The 17,504-nt window shown below is 41.7% G+C and overlaps 1 protein-coding gene and 2 long non-coding RNA genes across 3 annotated transcripts; all 3 read right to left on the bottom strand.

Moving 5' to 3' along the window:
- Positions 1-2,030: 2,030 nt before the first annotated feature.
- LOC109969754 (uncharacterized) lies at positions 2,031-2,703 on the bottom strand. The gene is made up of 3 exons (XR_002276303.1): positions 2,676-2,703; positions 2,331-2,367; positions 2,031-2,129 (listed from the first exon to the last, which is right to left on the bottom strand). It is a non-coding gene; the product is annotated as an uncharacterized LOC109969754 (long non-coding RNA).
- Positions 2,704-2,853: 150 nt separating this feature from the next.
- On the bottom strand, positions 2,854-14,908 carry LOC109969778 (transcription factor TFIIIB component B'' homolog; the record flags this gene model as incomplete). The annotated part of the gene is made up of 27 exons (XM_020616920.1): positions 2,854-3,717; positions 3,805-4,063; positions 4,363-4,627; positions 4,710-4,811; positions 4,909-4,942; positions 5,037-5,175; positions 5,254-5,407; positions 5,509-5,563; positions 6,106-6,323; positions 6,443-6,603; positions 6,746-9,128; positions 9,218-9,331; positions 9,438-9,474; positions 9,708-9,842; positions 10,028-10,379; positions 10,517-10,626; positions 10,706-10,895; positions 10,971-11,034; positions 11,363-11,596; positions 11,710-11,841; positions 11,950-12,004; positions 12,413-12,507; positions 12,616-12,749; positions 12,911-13,054; positions 13,489-13,554; positions 14,297-14,400; positions 14,495-14,908. Coding segments are annotated over 27 exons (6,261 nt in total), but the record flags the coding sequence as incomplete, so codon positions are not given.
- Positions 14,909-14,910: 2 nt separating this feature from the next.
- On the bottom strand, positions 14,911-16,554 carry LOC109969764 (uncharacterized). Its single transcript, XR_002276305.1, has 3 exons — positions 16,432-16,554; positions 15,225-15,433; positions 14,911-15,124 (listed from the first exon to the last, which is right to left on the bottom strand). It is a non-coding gene; the product is annotated as an uncharacterized LOC109969764 (long non-coding RNA).
- Positions 16,555-17,504: the final 950 nt, after the last annotated feature.

The raw sequence follows: 17,504 nt of genomic DNA, 5'->3' as shown, positions 1-17,504 counted from the left end.
TTGATTTGGCCACTTATGGCTGACTGAACCATGCACAGAGGCTGAGCAACAAAGCCACAGAAGCAACCAGAACAGACTATTCTCTGGAACAATAGAGAAACGAAGAGGTCATTTTCAGGAGAGGAGACAAGGAGAGGTAAAGAGATGAGAGGAAAGGAGAGGAGACAAAGAGAAAAGGAGATGATCTGTATCTCACCTGTTGCAGCCAGCAACAAATCATGTGTCTTGAAACCATCCTGACTGTGTTCAGTTCTCCGTGTTGTGTGAGCCAACAATCATGTGTCTTGAAACCATCCTGACTCTCAGTTCTCCGTGTTGTGTGAGGTTATATTATACTTGGGGCCCCTTCAGACAGAAAGCATTAGATAAAATGAATCTTACTTTTTCTGAACTTTAGCCATGAGATGTGTTAAGGGGAGATTTGTCACCCTCACAGGTCTGGGGATAAAGGTGGTGACAAACCTCCAGGTTCTACTTTTCTCCACTGGAAACAGATCCACAAACAGCTGCAGACTTGAAAGCAGAAGCATCTTTTTCCCAGAGGAACATCCAAGAGCACACCACAGATGGCTCAGTCTCCTGGGTCCTAGAGCCCCCAGGGAGAAATCCTTGACCACACAACTGCTGCTGGACCCACCCTGTTGCTGCTCACACACAGACACATTTACACAAAACGTGTCTTTAAAGTGGGAACGGATGAACCTGAATGTGTAAAATGCAGCCAACAGAGGTGACTTACAATATGATAATGTCAGTTAAAGTTGTGTCTGCCATCAGCAGATCAGTGTCGTGGATCTGTGTGCCACAGTGAAGCAGGCAGAACACAGCACAGCGATGTAGCTCCGCAAGCAAAAAGGAGACATTAAAAACTGCCACTGACTCCAAGGGGTAGATTTAAGTTAAATATTCACTTTCATCATAATGATGCCTGGCAGAAGGGAGTAATGATGACATTAAAGAGGTGTTAGTCCAACTCTCTTTTAATTGATTGTTTTTCTTTTGATTCACATTAATTCAATAGAGACATTCACATTAGTCCCATCAAATCCCTTAATAACACTCTGACCTACCACCTTTGTTTTTGAAGTACTCTGAATCTTTCCACATGAGTCGGATTCACAGGTCTACAGAGTGCGAATGATAAAATTACAGATATAAAATACAGCTTCAAGTACTTGTGGCAAGATGTTGACATTCACCTGAAAGGGTTTTTCCAGTGCATGGCACTATATCGTCAGATGGTCTGCAGTTAAAGACTAATTATTCCTCCAACCATCCATTCATACACACACAGTACAGGGGATGAACAAAATAACAGGTACACTAATGAAATCCAGTACAACACCACTACAAATTACAACCTTAAGAAGAGTTTGTTACAATCTCAACATTTTATGTTTCACAAAGATATTTGTGGGCAATTCATCAGGATAAAACCACTCATCTGAACAAACGCCTGTATTGAATTAAGGGACTCTGAGGACTGAGAAAGTTTGCTCATCTGACCTCTATTCACTTGGAGGTCATATCCACAAGTGCTTCACTTGCTTCTACTCTGTAATCCAGCAGAACTGTGTAACATTTCCTTTATCTCCCTCACCCGTCTATTAGCTGTCTGTTTACCCATACGTACAACAAATCCGTGCACTCCACCTGACCTCCTCTCTGAGAGATTTGAGCTTTCCTCATCTTCTGGAGTTAGCTGTTGGCAGGTCCTTGGAGGGCTCCAGGGCCTGCTCTCTCTGGGAACAAGCTGCCAGTAACTTACTGGCCCCCTCCCACATCTGCACTTCCCTCTCAGTCTTCTTCTGCACCTCTTTGTCCTGCCAAAAATTCACAAAAAGGGAATATTTTTAAAGCTATATATCAATAATAATTTGTTGACTGAACTATTTCAACCATTAGGACGGACAAGGTCTGTGCAGATGTGTGAACAAAAGCAATACATAATCATATTTACAATATTTAGATTACTTGAAAATGCAAATACAATACATGATCACCTCCTTTCTCATCCATGTTGCTTCTCTGCAGTCAAGAGGTCTGTGCCAGTCTCTGTGCACTCAGCAGGCACAACAGTGAATGCACTGACTAACCTTACAGCTGAATACAAGAGTGTTAAAGTGGACCTGCAGGCAGAGCAGTTAGTTACTCAACACAGAGATCAAAACAGTCTTAAGCCTCACTACAACAGGCTGCAGCATAAGGGATTAGAGGAGACTCAAACTTTAATCTTATATTCCGACAGCTCACATGCACCACTGAATGCCTAAACAGTGTTTCACACAGACACACGTTTGAAAAATAGACTGATTAAAACAGACATTTACCTTGGTTTAGAAGAACAGCTCACTTAGGGATGTTACTCTAAAATGTAAAGTTGTTTATGATGTATTTACTGTTATACAGGAAGAACTTCTATTTCTAGAATTTATTACATAGAAAGTACACAGGTTACCTAAAAATAATCTAATATATGCATTTCAGTCATATTCACATTTAGTGACCATGTCAGAGGTGACTACACAACTTCCTGGTATACCTGATTTGTGGTATAGTGAATAACTGGATTATAATATTATATGTTGTCTCCTTACTACAATTCACAATCTGTGGTGCACATTCTGGACAAAAATGAAGAATTTCATCAGTACTGGCGTAAACATTAGACTCACTTTGTCATGCACTGTTCATCAAGGGCTGCCAGCCAAACATTTCAGATCTATATGAGCTCAGACAGAAAAAGATCAACAACAAGACGATTTAATGTGACAACAATGAGCTGGTATCTTTGTCAAGCCCTAGTAGCAGCTGCTGTACTCTACACCATAATACTAAAGACTGAATCCAATGGTGATGGAAGAATATTTTTATTCATATCTTACAGAAGTCCACGTTTTGCTTTCCACGAAACAAAGGTACAGCATGTTTGTTTCAAGTATGAAACATTAACCTCAATACTGCATCGGTACAAGTTTCAGACACAGTATTCAGTGCACACAATGTCTTAAATTATGCTTGTTAGTCATTTTCCTTAAAGTCTGACTATGGCTGCATGGGCTGAACTGGCAGAAAATGTGGATGAAATCTTAATAATACATTCTGTCTTACTGTTTTCTAAATGAAAAGCCAATTTTAACATTTTTTTCAAAAACAAATTAAAGATCAGAGCAGATTGTTAAATATTAGCACAGATATATGCATGAATGGCTTTGCAGTACATTTAAGTGTGCGTCTGTGTTCAAATGAAACCGGTGCGGGTTGCAGGGAATCAAAAACCTGTTTGCTAGTGTACATTATTTACATTTTCACAAATGGTTAATAAACAAATGAACAAATTTGAGGTTTATAACATAATGAATAATTGGAAAAAAGCTGCCACCTCCTTCAGTCAAAAAGGTGATGATAACTAAAGGCTGTCTGAATGTCTGAATCTACTCTACGTATTCAAATTACCTGTGTTTGTCTTTATAGTAAATTCAGCTTCATGTCTTTAGCTTTATCCACAAAAAGAAAAAACGCTGCATTATACATTAATCTTTACAGATCTAACTTAACAATTCACCACCTGGAGGTTTCCCCTCTCACTCTGCCTCTCTATGGCGTTTATCCCTCTTCTACTTCTGTAAAGATGTCACTTAAGAAGTACTGTGACACGCTGGTGGGCTCCTCTATAGAGCTGCTCTCCACGCTGTCACTTTGCTGGGAAGCTGAAACCTAAAACAAAGAACAAAGAATCAGTTGTAGTGTGTTAAAATCCCACTGAACTCAGACAACTATCCCTTCATAGAGCACCAGCCTTACCTCCACTGTACACTGAGAAGTGCTAGGTGTTGCGTCTGAGCGTGGTCGGCTATGGTCAGTGATCAGTTCAATATCCACCTCTGTTTTTGTTGGTGGAGTCACAGCGGATGCCGAGTGCGTTTTATGTGGCAGTTGTGGTGGTTTAGGTGTCGGCGCGACATGTGATGATGTGGTAGATCGTTTTCCTGCGTGTGGAGTTTTGACCTTAGGGCTTTTGGAAACTGCTTTGCCAGGTGGGCGATCGCTTGAAGACGCAGTGCTGTTTGTGTCAGAGAGGAAAGAAAGAAAAACCTTAAATTTCCTGTCAGGAACTGGAAAATAACAAAATGACAAAAGACAAAATTCCTGCAAATGAAGGACATTTAAATCAACTTCTGATGCGCTTGTGTTAACAAATGTTAGCATGCTAAATCACCAAATTATGACAGTGAACATTACCTTCCCAACATCATATACTGTTAACATACTCTTAGTTTCATTTAACTAGACTGCAGGTAGATTGCAACATGATTCAACAAAGTCAGGGAAAAGCACAGAAACGTTTATTGTTTGCCTTGCCTCTTTTGACAGCTGGCCACTCTTGTCTTCGCAGTTTGACTTTGCACTCCTGTGCTGCTATCCTCAGGGCCCTTCCCACCTGTCAGAATGTCCTTTTCAATGTCTGTATGATCAACGCTTCCTTTATGTGGCTCAGTGATGACCTCTTTGCCTGCTGTTGCACCACAAGTTTCTGGCTGTACAGAAGGGCCAAGATCCTCTGAACCCTGGGTGGTGCTGCCGGATTGTTTCCTCCTTGCAGTATTGGGCTTAACCTGCAATTTGGCTGGTTCAAAAACAGATGATGATAAAGATGCGTCGCATTGGCTGACAGTTTACGTGATGACTATGTGCTTATCCTTGAGTACCTCTTCTTCCAGTGCCTGTTATTCTCTGCTTTGCAGGAGGGGGTTCAGCCTTGGTATTCTCTCTAGTCTCTGGAAACTTGGGTGACTGGACTGTAGTACCCTCTGATCCATTAACACAAACAAAGTCAACATTAACCGTCTTATAAAACATTAACCATTAGTTGAAAAAACATAGCTGGGAGTAATATGATTACACTACCACATGCATCCACTGGATTCTTTGTGGTTGAACCCTGTCACGTGTGAGGAAAAAAATGAAACTGTGTGACAAACGCAAACATTTCATCACAAAGCAGATACAAATGGTTTCTATGAAACTTCACTTACTATATATGTAGCTGGCTCTGGCCCAATATGTTTAATACTGATGCAGCTCATCTCATCACTCTCCTGCATGGACGTGGGCACAGAGACATCAGAGAGAGACCGATGTCCTGCTGCTGCCAGACTCTCTCCAGGGACAGTGCTGAGGGGTGAAGAAGACACCAAATAAAATAGACTCCATGCTTGTCTGAATGACTACCAGATAAAGACAAGCACCGACCTCTGTTGCTGCACTGGTGCATGTGTTACAGAAGGATAAGGGAGTGGCTCTGCTGTGCTGTCCTGCACCTCCCCTGATGAGCAGACTGGGATCTCAGTCAGGGAGAGGATGAAAAACGGTTCATCTGGATCTGAAGGCACCTGCTCCGACAGAACTGAGAGTAGAAGAGGTTTCCGTCAAAATCACGGTGCACATACTGTGAACACGGTACAGTGTCAACTGGTGTGCGTGGAGGTTGATCTATGGCTGCCTTACCATCTGGAAATATGGTGAGATTCGGATAACTTTCTAGACTTGATGTTGATGTATTCTAGGAATAAGACAAAGAGAAACATTTGAGATTAATTCTTAATTAAATGTGATAAAGCTTCTGGTGATAAAGTACTGAAGCTAGCTTCCCATTTGTAGTTATAAAGAAGCAAATACTCCATTTTTTATTCCATTTATTGTTCTGAAATGGAATGAAATCAATAAATAGATCTGAAAGTGGGTTTTACAGAGTGTTGAGGCTTTAAGTGGGATGTCTAAGACCCTTTCACACATTGTCTTCACTGACTAACTGATGTGCATTCAAGACGGTAACTTTCTCGAGCATTCAGTGTGTACATACTCTCACAACTTCCTCTGGTTCCTGAACAAAGCCTTACATCTCATTTTCCAAATTAGTTGAGCTACTCTACTCTTTTTACATCCTCAATGAAAGCTGCAGAGGGACCTGCTGGGGTACATGGTCTGTCTTACCGGCATATCGTTACATGATTCTTTAAGGTTAAAAATAGACACTGCAATCGTACATAAGATGCTCACAAGTCATGCCACCTGTTCTTAAAAGACTAAGATTATATATCTTACCTGGGTAGAAGGTACTTGTGTCATGCAACCCAGAGAGGATCCAGCATGATTTGAAGGGGAGTCATGTTCAGTAACATGTGTCAAGCAGCCAAGAGAGGAGCCTTGGTTACCAAGTTGCTCAACAGCTCCCTGTACTGGTTCCTGAATATCAGCTCTGAGTTCAGACACAGGTTTGTGGGAAACAGTAGCCTCCACACGCTGTGAGCAAGTGTCAGAATCTGTGGAAAATAAACATCAGTGATCAGTGAAGGTAGTACAGGGCCATGGAGGCTACAGGCCAGAAAGTCTGCTCAGCATCATTTGGGGTTAGGGCACTTTCATTTAAAAGATGCCAAACCTGCTTCTGTTTGTGTTTTCTTTTTGACTTGTTGGGGCCGTGGGGGTTGAGCGCTGTGTCCCAGGTTGGGCTTAGGTTTAATGAGCCTGCCTCTACGAACTTGAGGAGTTCTTCTTGAGGATGTGGAAGAATCAGCTGGCTCTGGCTTTGTATCATCAGTGCTTTAAGTGGAGGAAAATCACTGTTAGAGGAGAAACTTCTACTTATAGTTCCTTTAAAATGTTAGGCTGTAGACAAGAACAGTGTTTATGCTGTTAACTGCCTGAGGACAACTGGATGCTGACACACAATATGACATCTTACCTTTGGGCAGACTGAGATTTAACATTTGATCCTGGCTTCGGTTCACTGGTTGCTGCATCTTGACCTTTTACCTCTGAGTGGTTCTCTGAACAAGACTGATGGCTACTTTCTTTTGGATCTTGAAGGGAATAGACGTTAGCAGTCAATACAGAATTTATCTGTGACTCAGTGGAGCCGTCTTCTGAAGAATGGACATTTGAAACTGCAGTTGCTTGGCTGTTTGACCCTGTGACTCTGGTGTCCAGCTTGCAGTACCCTTGTGAAGAAGATCCAGCCTCCACATTGTTCTTACTTGGCATTTTGTCCCTTGTGGATTCATGTCCAACTGTGGATTTTTCACTATTTTTATTTTCAGGAACTGAGTCTGTCAGCATAGACTGATGCTCAGAAAGCCAAGATGTTGCTATGACGATACCATCAGAGGATGTTCCCTTTCCATTTTTGCTGTCCAGTGACATTTCTGACTCTGCAGCTGAAGATTTTGTTGAACTGAGCAGTTCTGTGTTTAATGAACAACAGGCTGATGTCAAGCACCTGCTGTCTTTCTCAGTCGCCTCCAGTTCTGCTTGTGCTCTGTTATTGTCCTCAGACTGATGTTGTGAGGTTACATTTGAAGAGGTGGCCTCATGGTGGTGTTCTGAGGGTTTATGGGTATCCTTTGGCTGCAGTTTTGACTGTGCTGTTCTGGCAGATGACCCCAGATTGGGTTTGGGCTTTATCTTGGGAAAGCGTCGCCTTCTTTGAGGTACATTTGGTTCTGAGCTCTCTGAGCTTGAGTCTAGTCTGACATCCGTCTTCTGTTCCTCTGTGGATTTATGAGTAGTGCTTAATTCAAATGATGGTACTGAAACTGAAGCAGTGCCAGTACCCTGACTTGGTTTTTCAGGCTGGAATGTATGGCAGGCTGGCTGTGGTTCTGTCTTGGCTATTGGGTTGTCAGTGGATTCAGGCATTGAAATTGAGCTGGAGAGATTCTCCACAGACTGACAAGCAGCAGTGACTTCACTCTCTTCTTTCTTGCCGACAGGTAACTCTTCTACAGGTGTAACACATACCACTGGATGGCCGCTGCCTTCTAGGATTGGGGATAAGTCTACATTTGACCCTTGTCCAATTTGTAATTCTGTAATTGCTGACCTGGAGGTCACTGGCTTATGGCAGCTACGCTCTGTCGACTCAGATGATGGCATTGCTTTTCTGCCAGCCTGTTCCCTATTGGGCTGAAATGAAGCTTCATAAAAGTTCTGGTTTTCTGAGGCACCCTGACCTGATGCTGCTGCACCTGAATCTACCTGAGCAACAATTTCAACATCTGTCCTTTTCTCCTGGTTTGTAGACAATCCCTCTGTGGGTGTAAGAGCAGAGCCTAATTGTATCAAACCTGACACAGGACCAGCGCTGTGGCTTGGTTTTTCATGAGATGGGACATGAGTTTGTTCTTGTTCAACCTCTTTTTTTGTTGGAGGCTTAGATCGAGCAGTTCTAGATGTCAGGTTTAGTTTGGGTTTGACTTTTTGGAATCTACTCCTCCTTGACTGGCAAGTAGATGCGACTTCACTCTCTGCTTTCTGACTGACAGGTACATTTTCTACAGGTGTAACAAAGGCAGCAGAGTGGTGACTGGTCTTGTCTTGGACTGACACAGAATCTGCTTCAGTGACAGATGTGTCAGATGCTGCTGGATTATTAGAATCACTCTTGATTATGTCAACAGGAGACATGAGTTTTTCATCTGTGGACCCTGCTTCTCTGGTGACATTTTCCAAACTGGGATCAAACTCTCTGTTCAAAAAGTGCCGACTCTGGTTTTCTGAGGCACTCAGATCCGATGCTGGAACATCTGATTCTCTCTGACCAACAGACTTCTCCTCACTGCCGGATGGCTCTTCTGTTAGTTTGACTTCAATGCAGGAAATGCCATTTTTTAACAATCCTGGAGTGCTTTCTGGTATCTCAGAGGTTGTTTCTTCAGGAGCTGATAGTGATTCAGGGACTTGAGAAAGGTTGGGAGCTACTGTGGGGCTCTCTTCAGTTGACCATACATCTGATGACTGTGGTTGGGATTTTGGCTGTGCAGTCCTGGAGGGTTGGCCAAGGTCAGGTGTAGGTTTCACCATGGACAAGTGTCCTGTGCTGGTTTGTGGTGAATCTTTCTTTGAGCTCTCTGGACTTGACTGCATTTGAGTCCTCTGCTCATTACACACTTGATCAGTGGTTTTAATAATGGGTATTTCACCACTGTCTGCGGTGCTGTGCTGTAGCACCATAGTGGCTTCATTCTCTGATGTTTCTGTGACTCCATGAATCGAGGCTGTAGACACGGAAGAGGCACTTTCTGCTTCTAGATGTTGGCTGGTTTCGTTCACACTGACTGAAGCTGTCCCTACAGTAAAACATAATGGCACAGTTTAAATTTAATTTAAACCTAAATGAAATTCCAATATGAGGAACCTTTCGGTTTCTATCTCTAACCTGTGACGTGATCTTGTATGAATATTTGATTCTGTGCTGCCTGAGAGACGTGAGGTAGGTTGCTGATGGTTAACAGGGTTTGAGCAGCCTCATTGTAGCTTTCCACGTCAGACACTGGGAAAATAAAAATAAAAATAAAAATAAAAAACACCCCAAAAATGCATACATTGAATTTACATCTGATCCACTGCCAAATACTCAAAATACCTCTTCAACATACCTTCTGCATGTTCTGAAGAAAGGAAGTCTATAACGTCCTACAAGGGAAACAAATGTAGGTCACATTAACCGTGTCCCGTATAAGCCAGACCACTTGAGACAAGATGTGTGTGTATGGAAACAGTGACCCCAGTTATACTTTCACTGTCTTTGTCAGTGGATTACATCTGGACATAAAACGAATGCTTTGGATTTTTCTTAGGCAAATGATATTAAAAGGATAAGTGTAACTGGAATAATGGGTTTGATTTCACCGGCACAAGACACTTACAACTAGCAGGTCCAACTGATGTTCACATGGTTCAGCTGTGCCTGTCTCATTTTGTGCCTGCTCACAAGAGGCATCAGGGCACAGTGCATCTTGGGAGATGCCCAGTACATCAGGCATACTGGTCAAGATAACAAGCTAAATGTGGGATGGAGGGAGTCAGAGTGGAGAACTTGAATTATGGAATGTACAACCATGCATAAAGAAAATCTAATGCCAAAAAGAAAACAGACACACAAAGCTTGTTATGAGAATTATGTAAACATAAAATTACTGGATGGTGTGTATCTACAGCAGACTGGATGGGAAACGGTTTCTCATACCTCCTCCACTGTCTCTATGACCTCTGATACCACAGGACGTGGGGAGCGCAGGCTAGCAGGTACAAACACAGGGGCAATGCTGTCCTTACTGGGACTACAGGGAAGGTGCTGTTCTTCCTCCTCCTCCTCTTCCTCCTGCTGCTGTTCATTCTCCTCATCACTGTAATCTGACTGAGAAGCCCTGAGGGTGACTAGTGTGGGTTTTCTGGACTCTTGGGCTGATTGTGGCTTCAATAATTTCCTCCTCTTGTTCCTCGCTGATGAGGCAGGATGGGATTCAGATGCAGAGGAATGTGCATCCTCCCCAGAAGGGTAAGTCAAGGGCTTGGTGGGTTTTGGCACTCGCCCATACCTACAAAACACAATCACACAGCTCTGAATTCCTATTCCATCAAGTCAAAGTATTTTCTTTGGAAATTTTAAATGGGTATGTTTCTGGTTACGATGTTAGAATGAAAATCTTTTTAATAAAAACATGAAATATGGAACCTTGTTGGTCTCGGAGGTTGAACAGTGGCATCCTCTTCCTCAGAGGAAACATCCTGACTGGCTGACTTTCTCTTACTGGCTTGCCTTAAAGGGGATGCATCTTTATTTTCCTAAATGGTGAACAAAACTTTTAGTAAGGCAACTATGTGGAAATGCCTGACAATTCTAGACTGAAACTGAAGTAACAACCTGCTCTTTAGAGGCTCTATCACTCACACTGTCATCCCCATTATCTGTGGCCTTTGTGGAGGGTGATGGAGCCTTTTTACTTCTCTTCGAGGCCGGAGGAAGTGGCTGTTTTGGTGCTCTTGCTCGTGAAAGTTTAGCTGGCTTGACTGTTGTGTTCTTGGCTGCATTCACATTCTCACCCTTTTCAGACCTGAGTATTTGGACAAGCAGAGCAATTTAATACAATCCAAAGGTGCAATATACCAAATTTATAAAGCTCCATTACATTTCTGAGTTTGTAGCGTCCACAGGAAGTGCTGCTTCTGTGTCTTCAGGTATGCAGGCCTCAGCTGAGCAAAGAAAAGCAAAACAACATTAAGCTGCATGCAGAAATCAACAAGGGCCAAACACAAATGGAGAAACAGGAATAACTTGGATTAGAAGATATACCATAAAGCAGGCCTTGAAAGCTGTTTTAACCCGATTTGAATTCTAAATAGTGCTTGTCCCAATACAATGATTATTACTTTACCAGAAGTCCTGTTAAATCTAAGCACAACAAAATGTCAGCTCCTTTCTGTAGTGAAATGTTTGTACACATCTATGTACATTATTTAAATTGGCATGATTTGGTAACAATTAAGGACATTTTCATGAAATAACTGGAAGCTCATTCACCTTGTTCACTGCTCTTTCCGCCCGTTTTGTTCTCATTCTCATCTGGTTCGTTATTTGAGGCATCCTGTCCGGCCTTTCTTTTGCGTCGTCTCTTAGGCTCAGAAGCAGGGCTTTCCCCATCATTACAGAGGTCCTCATTCTCTTTCTCCTCCTTGTCCTCCAAGTCAGGAACTTGATTCTCATCATCCTCATCTTCCTCCTCCACATCACTCAGCTTCCTTGTAGCTTTTCTGCCTGTGAAGGGAATGGGAACACACAAGGCTTGTTGAATCGAATTGTACTCCTCTTACAGTATAATACACAACTCCCTGACTCAACACGATAAAAACCCATGGAGATGTAGTTACCTTTTGCTTTTCTCTTGTCCTTGCAGGGTTTCTTCTTGGCGAGTGACCTGAGTTTCTTCCTGTTTTTCTGAACTTCCATAATTTTCTCCAACAGCTTAGAAAAATACTCTATGTCCAGTTTGCGCCTCTCTCCTACAAAACAATTGACAGTAAATTTAGCATCTAAATATATTCAGTAAGTTCATAATAATGTTATGTCATATTTAAGCAGCTCAATATAAAATCCTACTGAATACTTACTGAAGGCTTTGTCAATCCTCCAGGAATTCACTCGTTCTTCTTTTTTGAATTTGTGCTGAAGGTTTAAATGAATGCTAGTTAACACAAACATTTTGGCTTCTTCATTATAATGCTCTTTGAATACATATATATCCAACGGTATTGTCATTTTGGACGCTGTAGTTTCTGAAGCTGCTGGAGCTGCACTGCATTGTACAGACAGGTGGTTGTTATTTAGTTTAGCCTCAGTGACTCATTAATAGAAATGGGTGGACAAATAATACAAACATCTGTCAGTTTAATACAACTGACCACAAACTACTGCTTCCTCTATCATACAGTTGAATTAACACGTCTCTAAAACAGTTTCAACAAACCTGAACATTGTCACCTACATGAAGTGAGGATTTTTGCAGGACAGCATTAGTTTAAGTTGGTGTAACTAATAAACTTCCAACCCACTGTACATATAATTATCACTGACCTTTATCTCTGCTCGGGATCTGTGAGGAAACAGTTGACAAATCATGGAAAAGTCTGTCCCCACCATACTAACTGCCAGGAAGAACATGTCTGTCTCTGGTGAAAACCAGGAAAGAATCAACAAATTATACTCATAACAATACATCAGAGCAAAATGTGTGACATGAGGATGTTTTAATGTACGTCTCAATATCCATTATCAACCTTCACTAGACCAGGGTTTTGAACAGATCCCTTTCCTGAAGCTGGAGTAAGTTGTAGTTGAGCCACGCTCAAAGATGGGGTCTCGATCTTGCATTGGGTTTGGTCCCTTTGATCGCTGGACTTCCACTGTTAAGCTGAAACACAGGTTGAGAGGATATTATTAAGCCAGCCACTGTTCCATCATGTCCAATATCACAATAATATAGCAATCATGACAACAAAAGACTCACGAGGACAACAACAGATACAGTAACTATGACAGAATACATATTGTGGCCTATAAAAGTCCACTGACCTCTCTTCATCAATGATCAGTGAGCCATCCTCTGCTACTTTGACCTGAGGAACCATGAGTGCTTCTTCCTCCTCTTCATCTGCCTCCTCCCTCGGGCTCACCGCTGTAGGGAGGTCTTCGGGTTCCCGTGCTCTCTCTGGAGACCTGCAGGGATTAAATCATAAGCATAAGGCAGAAAGAAGAGGGCTGGTTTGCAAGCAACCTGTACTGCCTGTTGATACAGATATTGATTAAAAATGTAGGCCATTACAGAGACTATTCACTATGCACACGCTGAACAAATCTTCTTCACTACTTTCTTTTCTATGTATGTTTTGCTATCTTGCCTTTACCAGAGGGAATCTGCATCTCCAGCCATCTTTCTAATCTATACCTTTAAAGCTGAACTCTTTTGTCACCTCTTGCAGCTATTAAAAAGGTGTACATCTGCATTCTGTATACATACTGAAGTATGGATGCAAACAGGTAAAACAAACTCAGAACGTAGCAAATAATGTGTCATTTTGTTATCCACTATGCACAGCATCAAGAAAACTATACAGAGAAAAGGTTTTAAAATGATGATGAGATAAATGTACTCTTCTCTTCCAGGTGAAGGGGGGACCACAGTCGTGTTCTCCTGAGCCGAGTCTTCTAAACTAGATCTGGAGAAATTGGAAAGTACAGGCACATAAGACACAGAGAGTAAGCATATACAGTGGCAGGAAAAAGTAGGTGAACCTTTTAGAATTTCATAGTTTTCTGCATTAATTTGTCATAAAATGTGATCTTCATCTAAGTCAAGACTATTGACAAATAGTCTTGACTTAGACTGGTGAATTTTTAAAGTCTTTGAAATCACTTTATAACCATTTCCAGCTTAATGTAAATCAACAAATCTTGATCGTAGATCCTCTGAAAGCTCTTTTTGGCGAGGCATGGCGCACATAAGCATATTCTTCTTCTGTGGCACAAACTCAAAAGGTTTGAGTGGTTTTTATCAGTCAAAGTAGGCCTAGTCCACACCTCCAAACTAATTTTCTGAACAAGACTCCAGGTATGCTAACAGAGTCCAATTAGCTTTTTTGAGGTCATTAACTCAAGGGTTCACATACTTTTTCCACTAGCACTATGAGGTTTTTATGGTTGTTCTCAATAAAGACATGAAAGATCAGAATTTTTTTTGTGTTGTTATATTAGGCACATGATATTTGTCAGTACTCTGGACTTAGATGAAGATCAGATCACATTTTATGACAAATTAATGCAGAAAACCATGAAATTCCAAAAGGTTCACATACTTTCTCTTGCCACTGTAAGATGTGTGATAATCAGTAGATAACATTATCTCTGGAGGTACAGATTAAATGCACACAAGCTTGATATAATTTCATAAGGGACACTTACGTCATGGGGTTAGACAATGGTAGATAACGGATAAGATCCCTCATTGTCATTTTGGTAGGGTCTAAAGTATATTCCTTTGTATGTGCTGTACGTTTCTTGAGATTCTGCAAAATCAAATGACGACTCCTTTAATTAAACACAATATATCTAACATTATGTAAATATGACACATGCGCTTACAGCAAACTCTCAGCTCACCTTTTCTTTGCGCCTCTCCTGTCTAAGCAGTTCTCTGAGCTTTTGGGCCTTTGCCAGCCTCTGTAAGTCTGACGGGTCATTCAGGAGTCTACTCAAGGAGGACGCGGGTGATGACAGTGAAAGCACACTCTTGGATGACACTAGAGTCTTGGCTTTCTCTGATATTTCAGTAGCTTCTCTGTCTGGTAGAGAGGGGGGTACTTTATCCAGTGGTCTGGAAGGAACTTCTTTAACTTGACCGCCTGGCGTGCTTTCTAATGGTTTACCACCATCTGCTGTCAGATGGGTTTGCTTTAGTAAGTCTTCAGAGCGAGGAACAGCTGGAGGCCCTGAACTGTCAGAAGAGACAAGGGTGGGTTTAAGTTGTACTTTGGGCTGCTTGCTTTCTTCTGAAGACCCCCGGTGGGTGGCCCGTGGGGGCCCGCCGCAGGACTGATTTGGCTGGATGTTGTTGGCTTATCGAGGTCCAAGCCAGACACTTCAACAACAGTTGCCTTTACAGGTGACTTTGGCATCCGAGCAACAGTGGAGGGGCGACCTGGGGCCACCTTGGGCTTGACAGCAAACCGCTTCCTTCTCTGGACTGCAGCTGAAGAGTTGGTTCCTTCCTCATTTTGGTTCTTACCATAACTAAACAGAAGCAAAAACATTTTTTGTTACACACAGTAGTCACAGCATTGTCATGGTTTCTAAAATAAAACTTCAGAAGCCATTTAAGCTCGTCACTCACTCTGGAGCCGTAGTATTTTCTGATGGGGTCACAGTAGACTTGTTATTGGTCACAGCAGCAGCAGCGATGTTCACACTGACATCTCTGGAGAGGTCACTGGCCTCCTGATTTGCAGAAGGGGTTTCCTGAGGTGCTGCTGCTGCTGCTGTTCTCCCCACCGTACTGACGTTGGGACGAACATTAAATCTTGACCGACGAAACATTGTGACCTGGAAGCACACAGGAAGTCAAAGCTACATGGATGTTCCAACAGTAAACCCTGATAACCAGTAGAAAAAAAAGTGCTCCTTTAGTAGAGGATATTACTCTGAAGTTATGAAGTGATGTACTGTGAAAAACAGATGGAGTATGTGTTTTAACTGACACACAGAGACAGATGTTACTGCAGTAAGAGAAACTGTTTCAATATATAACATTCTTAATGCAAAGAGCCACACTGAGTTTCCAAATTCTTGTCTTTGAACACAAAATGCTGTCTTTGCATAAGCATTGCCAAAAACACAACTAACAACACTAAGAATACAGGCTTCTGTAAAATATATACAGCTACATGTTCTAATAACAGATTAAATGTTGTTGATTACGGGCTGGAATGAATCTGGGAATAAATCATATGCGTGCTGGACAGAAAATTGTAGCAAGGTGCTACAATTCCTAAATGTCTACAGATATTTTAATGTTGTATGCATGTGAGATTCTGAGGACAAAATTATGAGCAACTTTATTTATAGTTATATAGTTGCGCTAATGAGTGAAGTCGGGTATAGATGAGGAGGATGGTAAATGTACAACATGTGTATCGTAAAAGCTGGTTTCGCTCTGTAAGTGCTGTTATGGCTGCGACACTTACAAGAAGAACTTAATTACACATTCTCAGCTAGCTGACAGTTGCTAGGGACGATGACAGTCCAGAAAACGTTAAGTATGACCGTAAAGAAAACCACAAGGAAATATCATGAATGTTCTAATAACACGACCATGAGAAATACTGGACGTTTACTAAGCTAACACACCTCTTCCAACCGAGTAGGATACGCGTCCATAATGCACAAAATAAGTCGAAACGTGCCTGAAGATAAGCTCAAACACATGACACTTGTAGTATACGAGTCTTTCTGACACCATGTTACTAACACAGACAAGCCTAGACATTTGTTTTTACAATTTTATAGCGTCTACATATGTCACTTTACTTGTAATAACGTACCTTTTCAAAAATATATCATTTGCTGGGAGAAAATTGCTTTTATTTAGCAACGAGGAGTAGCAAATAATTGTCCCCATGTACACACTTCCCCGCCATGTTTTTCTTGATGTGATGTTTACGTCAGTGAAAGTGCTTGTGGGAAATGTAGTCAGAATACAAGATGAGGAAAGACCGTACCAATCTACAGGTAACGCATGAATGTTTTGAGGGATCGAGGCAAGACTACCTTTTTGTCCAAGTATCTCAACTGTCCAGGGCTTGTTACAATCAGAAACACGCATTAATTAATTAATAACTTTATCTAGTGTCAGTGACGGAAGAAGTTGAGTTTAAAGTTAAAATAAGTATAAAATCGGTTAGGCTACTATATATACATTCTGTAATACGTACGTTTTAACAACAAAAATATCCTTATAGTACTAAAATATCAACATGTAAGCAGCATTTTGATGTTGAATTTTAGTAGTGGCACTTTGCATGTTCATTTTCAAAATACAAACTATCAATGGAGTAAAAAAAAAAGAAAATTTATTTTGTCACTGCAATATTGTGACACCAACAAAATTCTGTTTGGAGCCGAGGGCCATGGCCCGCTGCGTGCGTACATGTACGCGCCATCACAGGCGATTTGGGGGGGAGGGGGTCAGGGTCTTGCCCAAGGACACTTCAACATGTGAACTGCAGGCACCTAGATTCAAACCCTCAAGCTACCAGTTGGGAGACGACTGCTCTACCCACCGCACCACTGAAAGTCTCTCAAAGTTCATTTAATTAGAAAAAAAAAGTGTACATTCTTTTATAGTTGACTTATTTTGCTACTATAACTAGATTTTCCCAATTTCATATGCACTTTACAGATAAAGTAGGTTGTATGATAGACTTGTAATAAAATGTTTTACACTATTGCTTATGAAAGTTGATTGTCTACCACTGAGCTCCAATCTGATTAATCTTCCATCCATCCATCCATTTTCCTCCGCTTATCCGGGACCGGGTCGTGGGGGCAGCAGTCTAAGCAAAGATGCCCAGACTTCCCTCTCTCCAGACACTTCCTCCAGCTCCTCCGGGGAATG

Source organism: Monopterus albus, unplaced genomic scaffold (genome assembly GCF_001952655.1).
Source record: "Monopterus albus unplaced genomic scaffold, M_albus_1.0 scaffold181.1, whole genome shotgun sequence".
Classification (NCBI taxonomy): domain Eukaryota; kingdom Metazoa; phylum Chordata; class Actinopteri; order Synbranchiformes; family Synbranchidae; genus Monopterus; species Monopterus albus.
The sequence above is the reverse complement of the archived record's forward strand: the minus strand, read 5'-3'. Positions and strand labels throughout refer to the sequence as shown.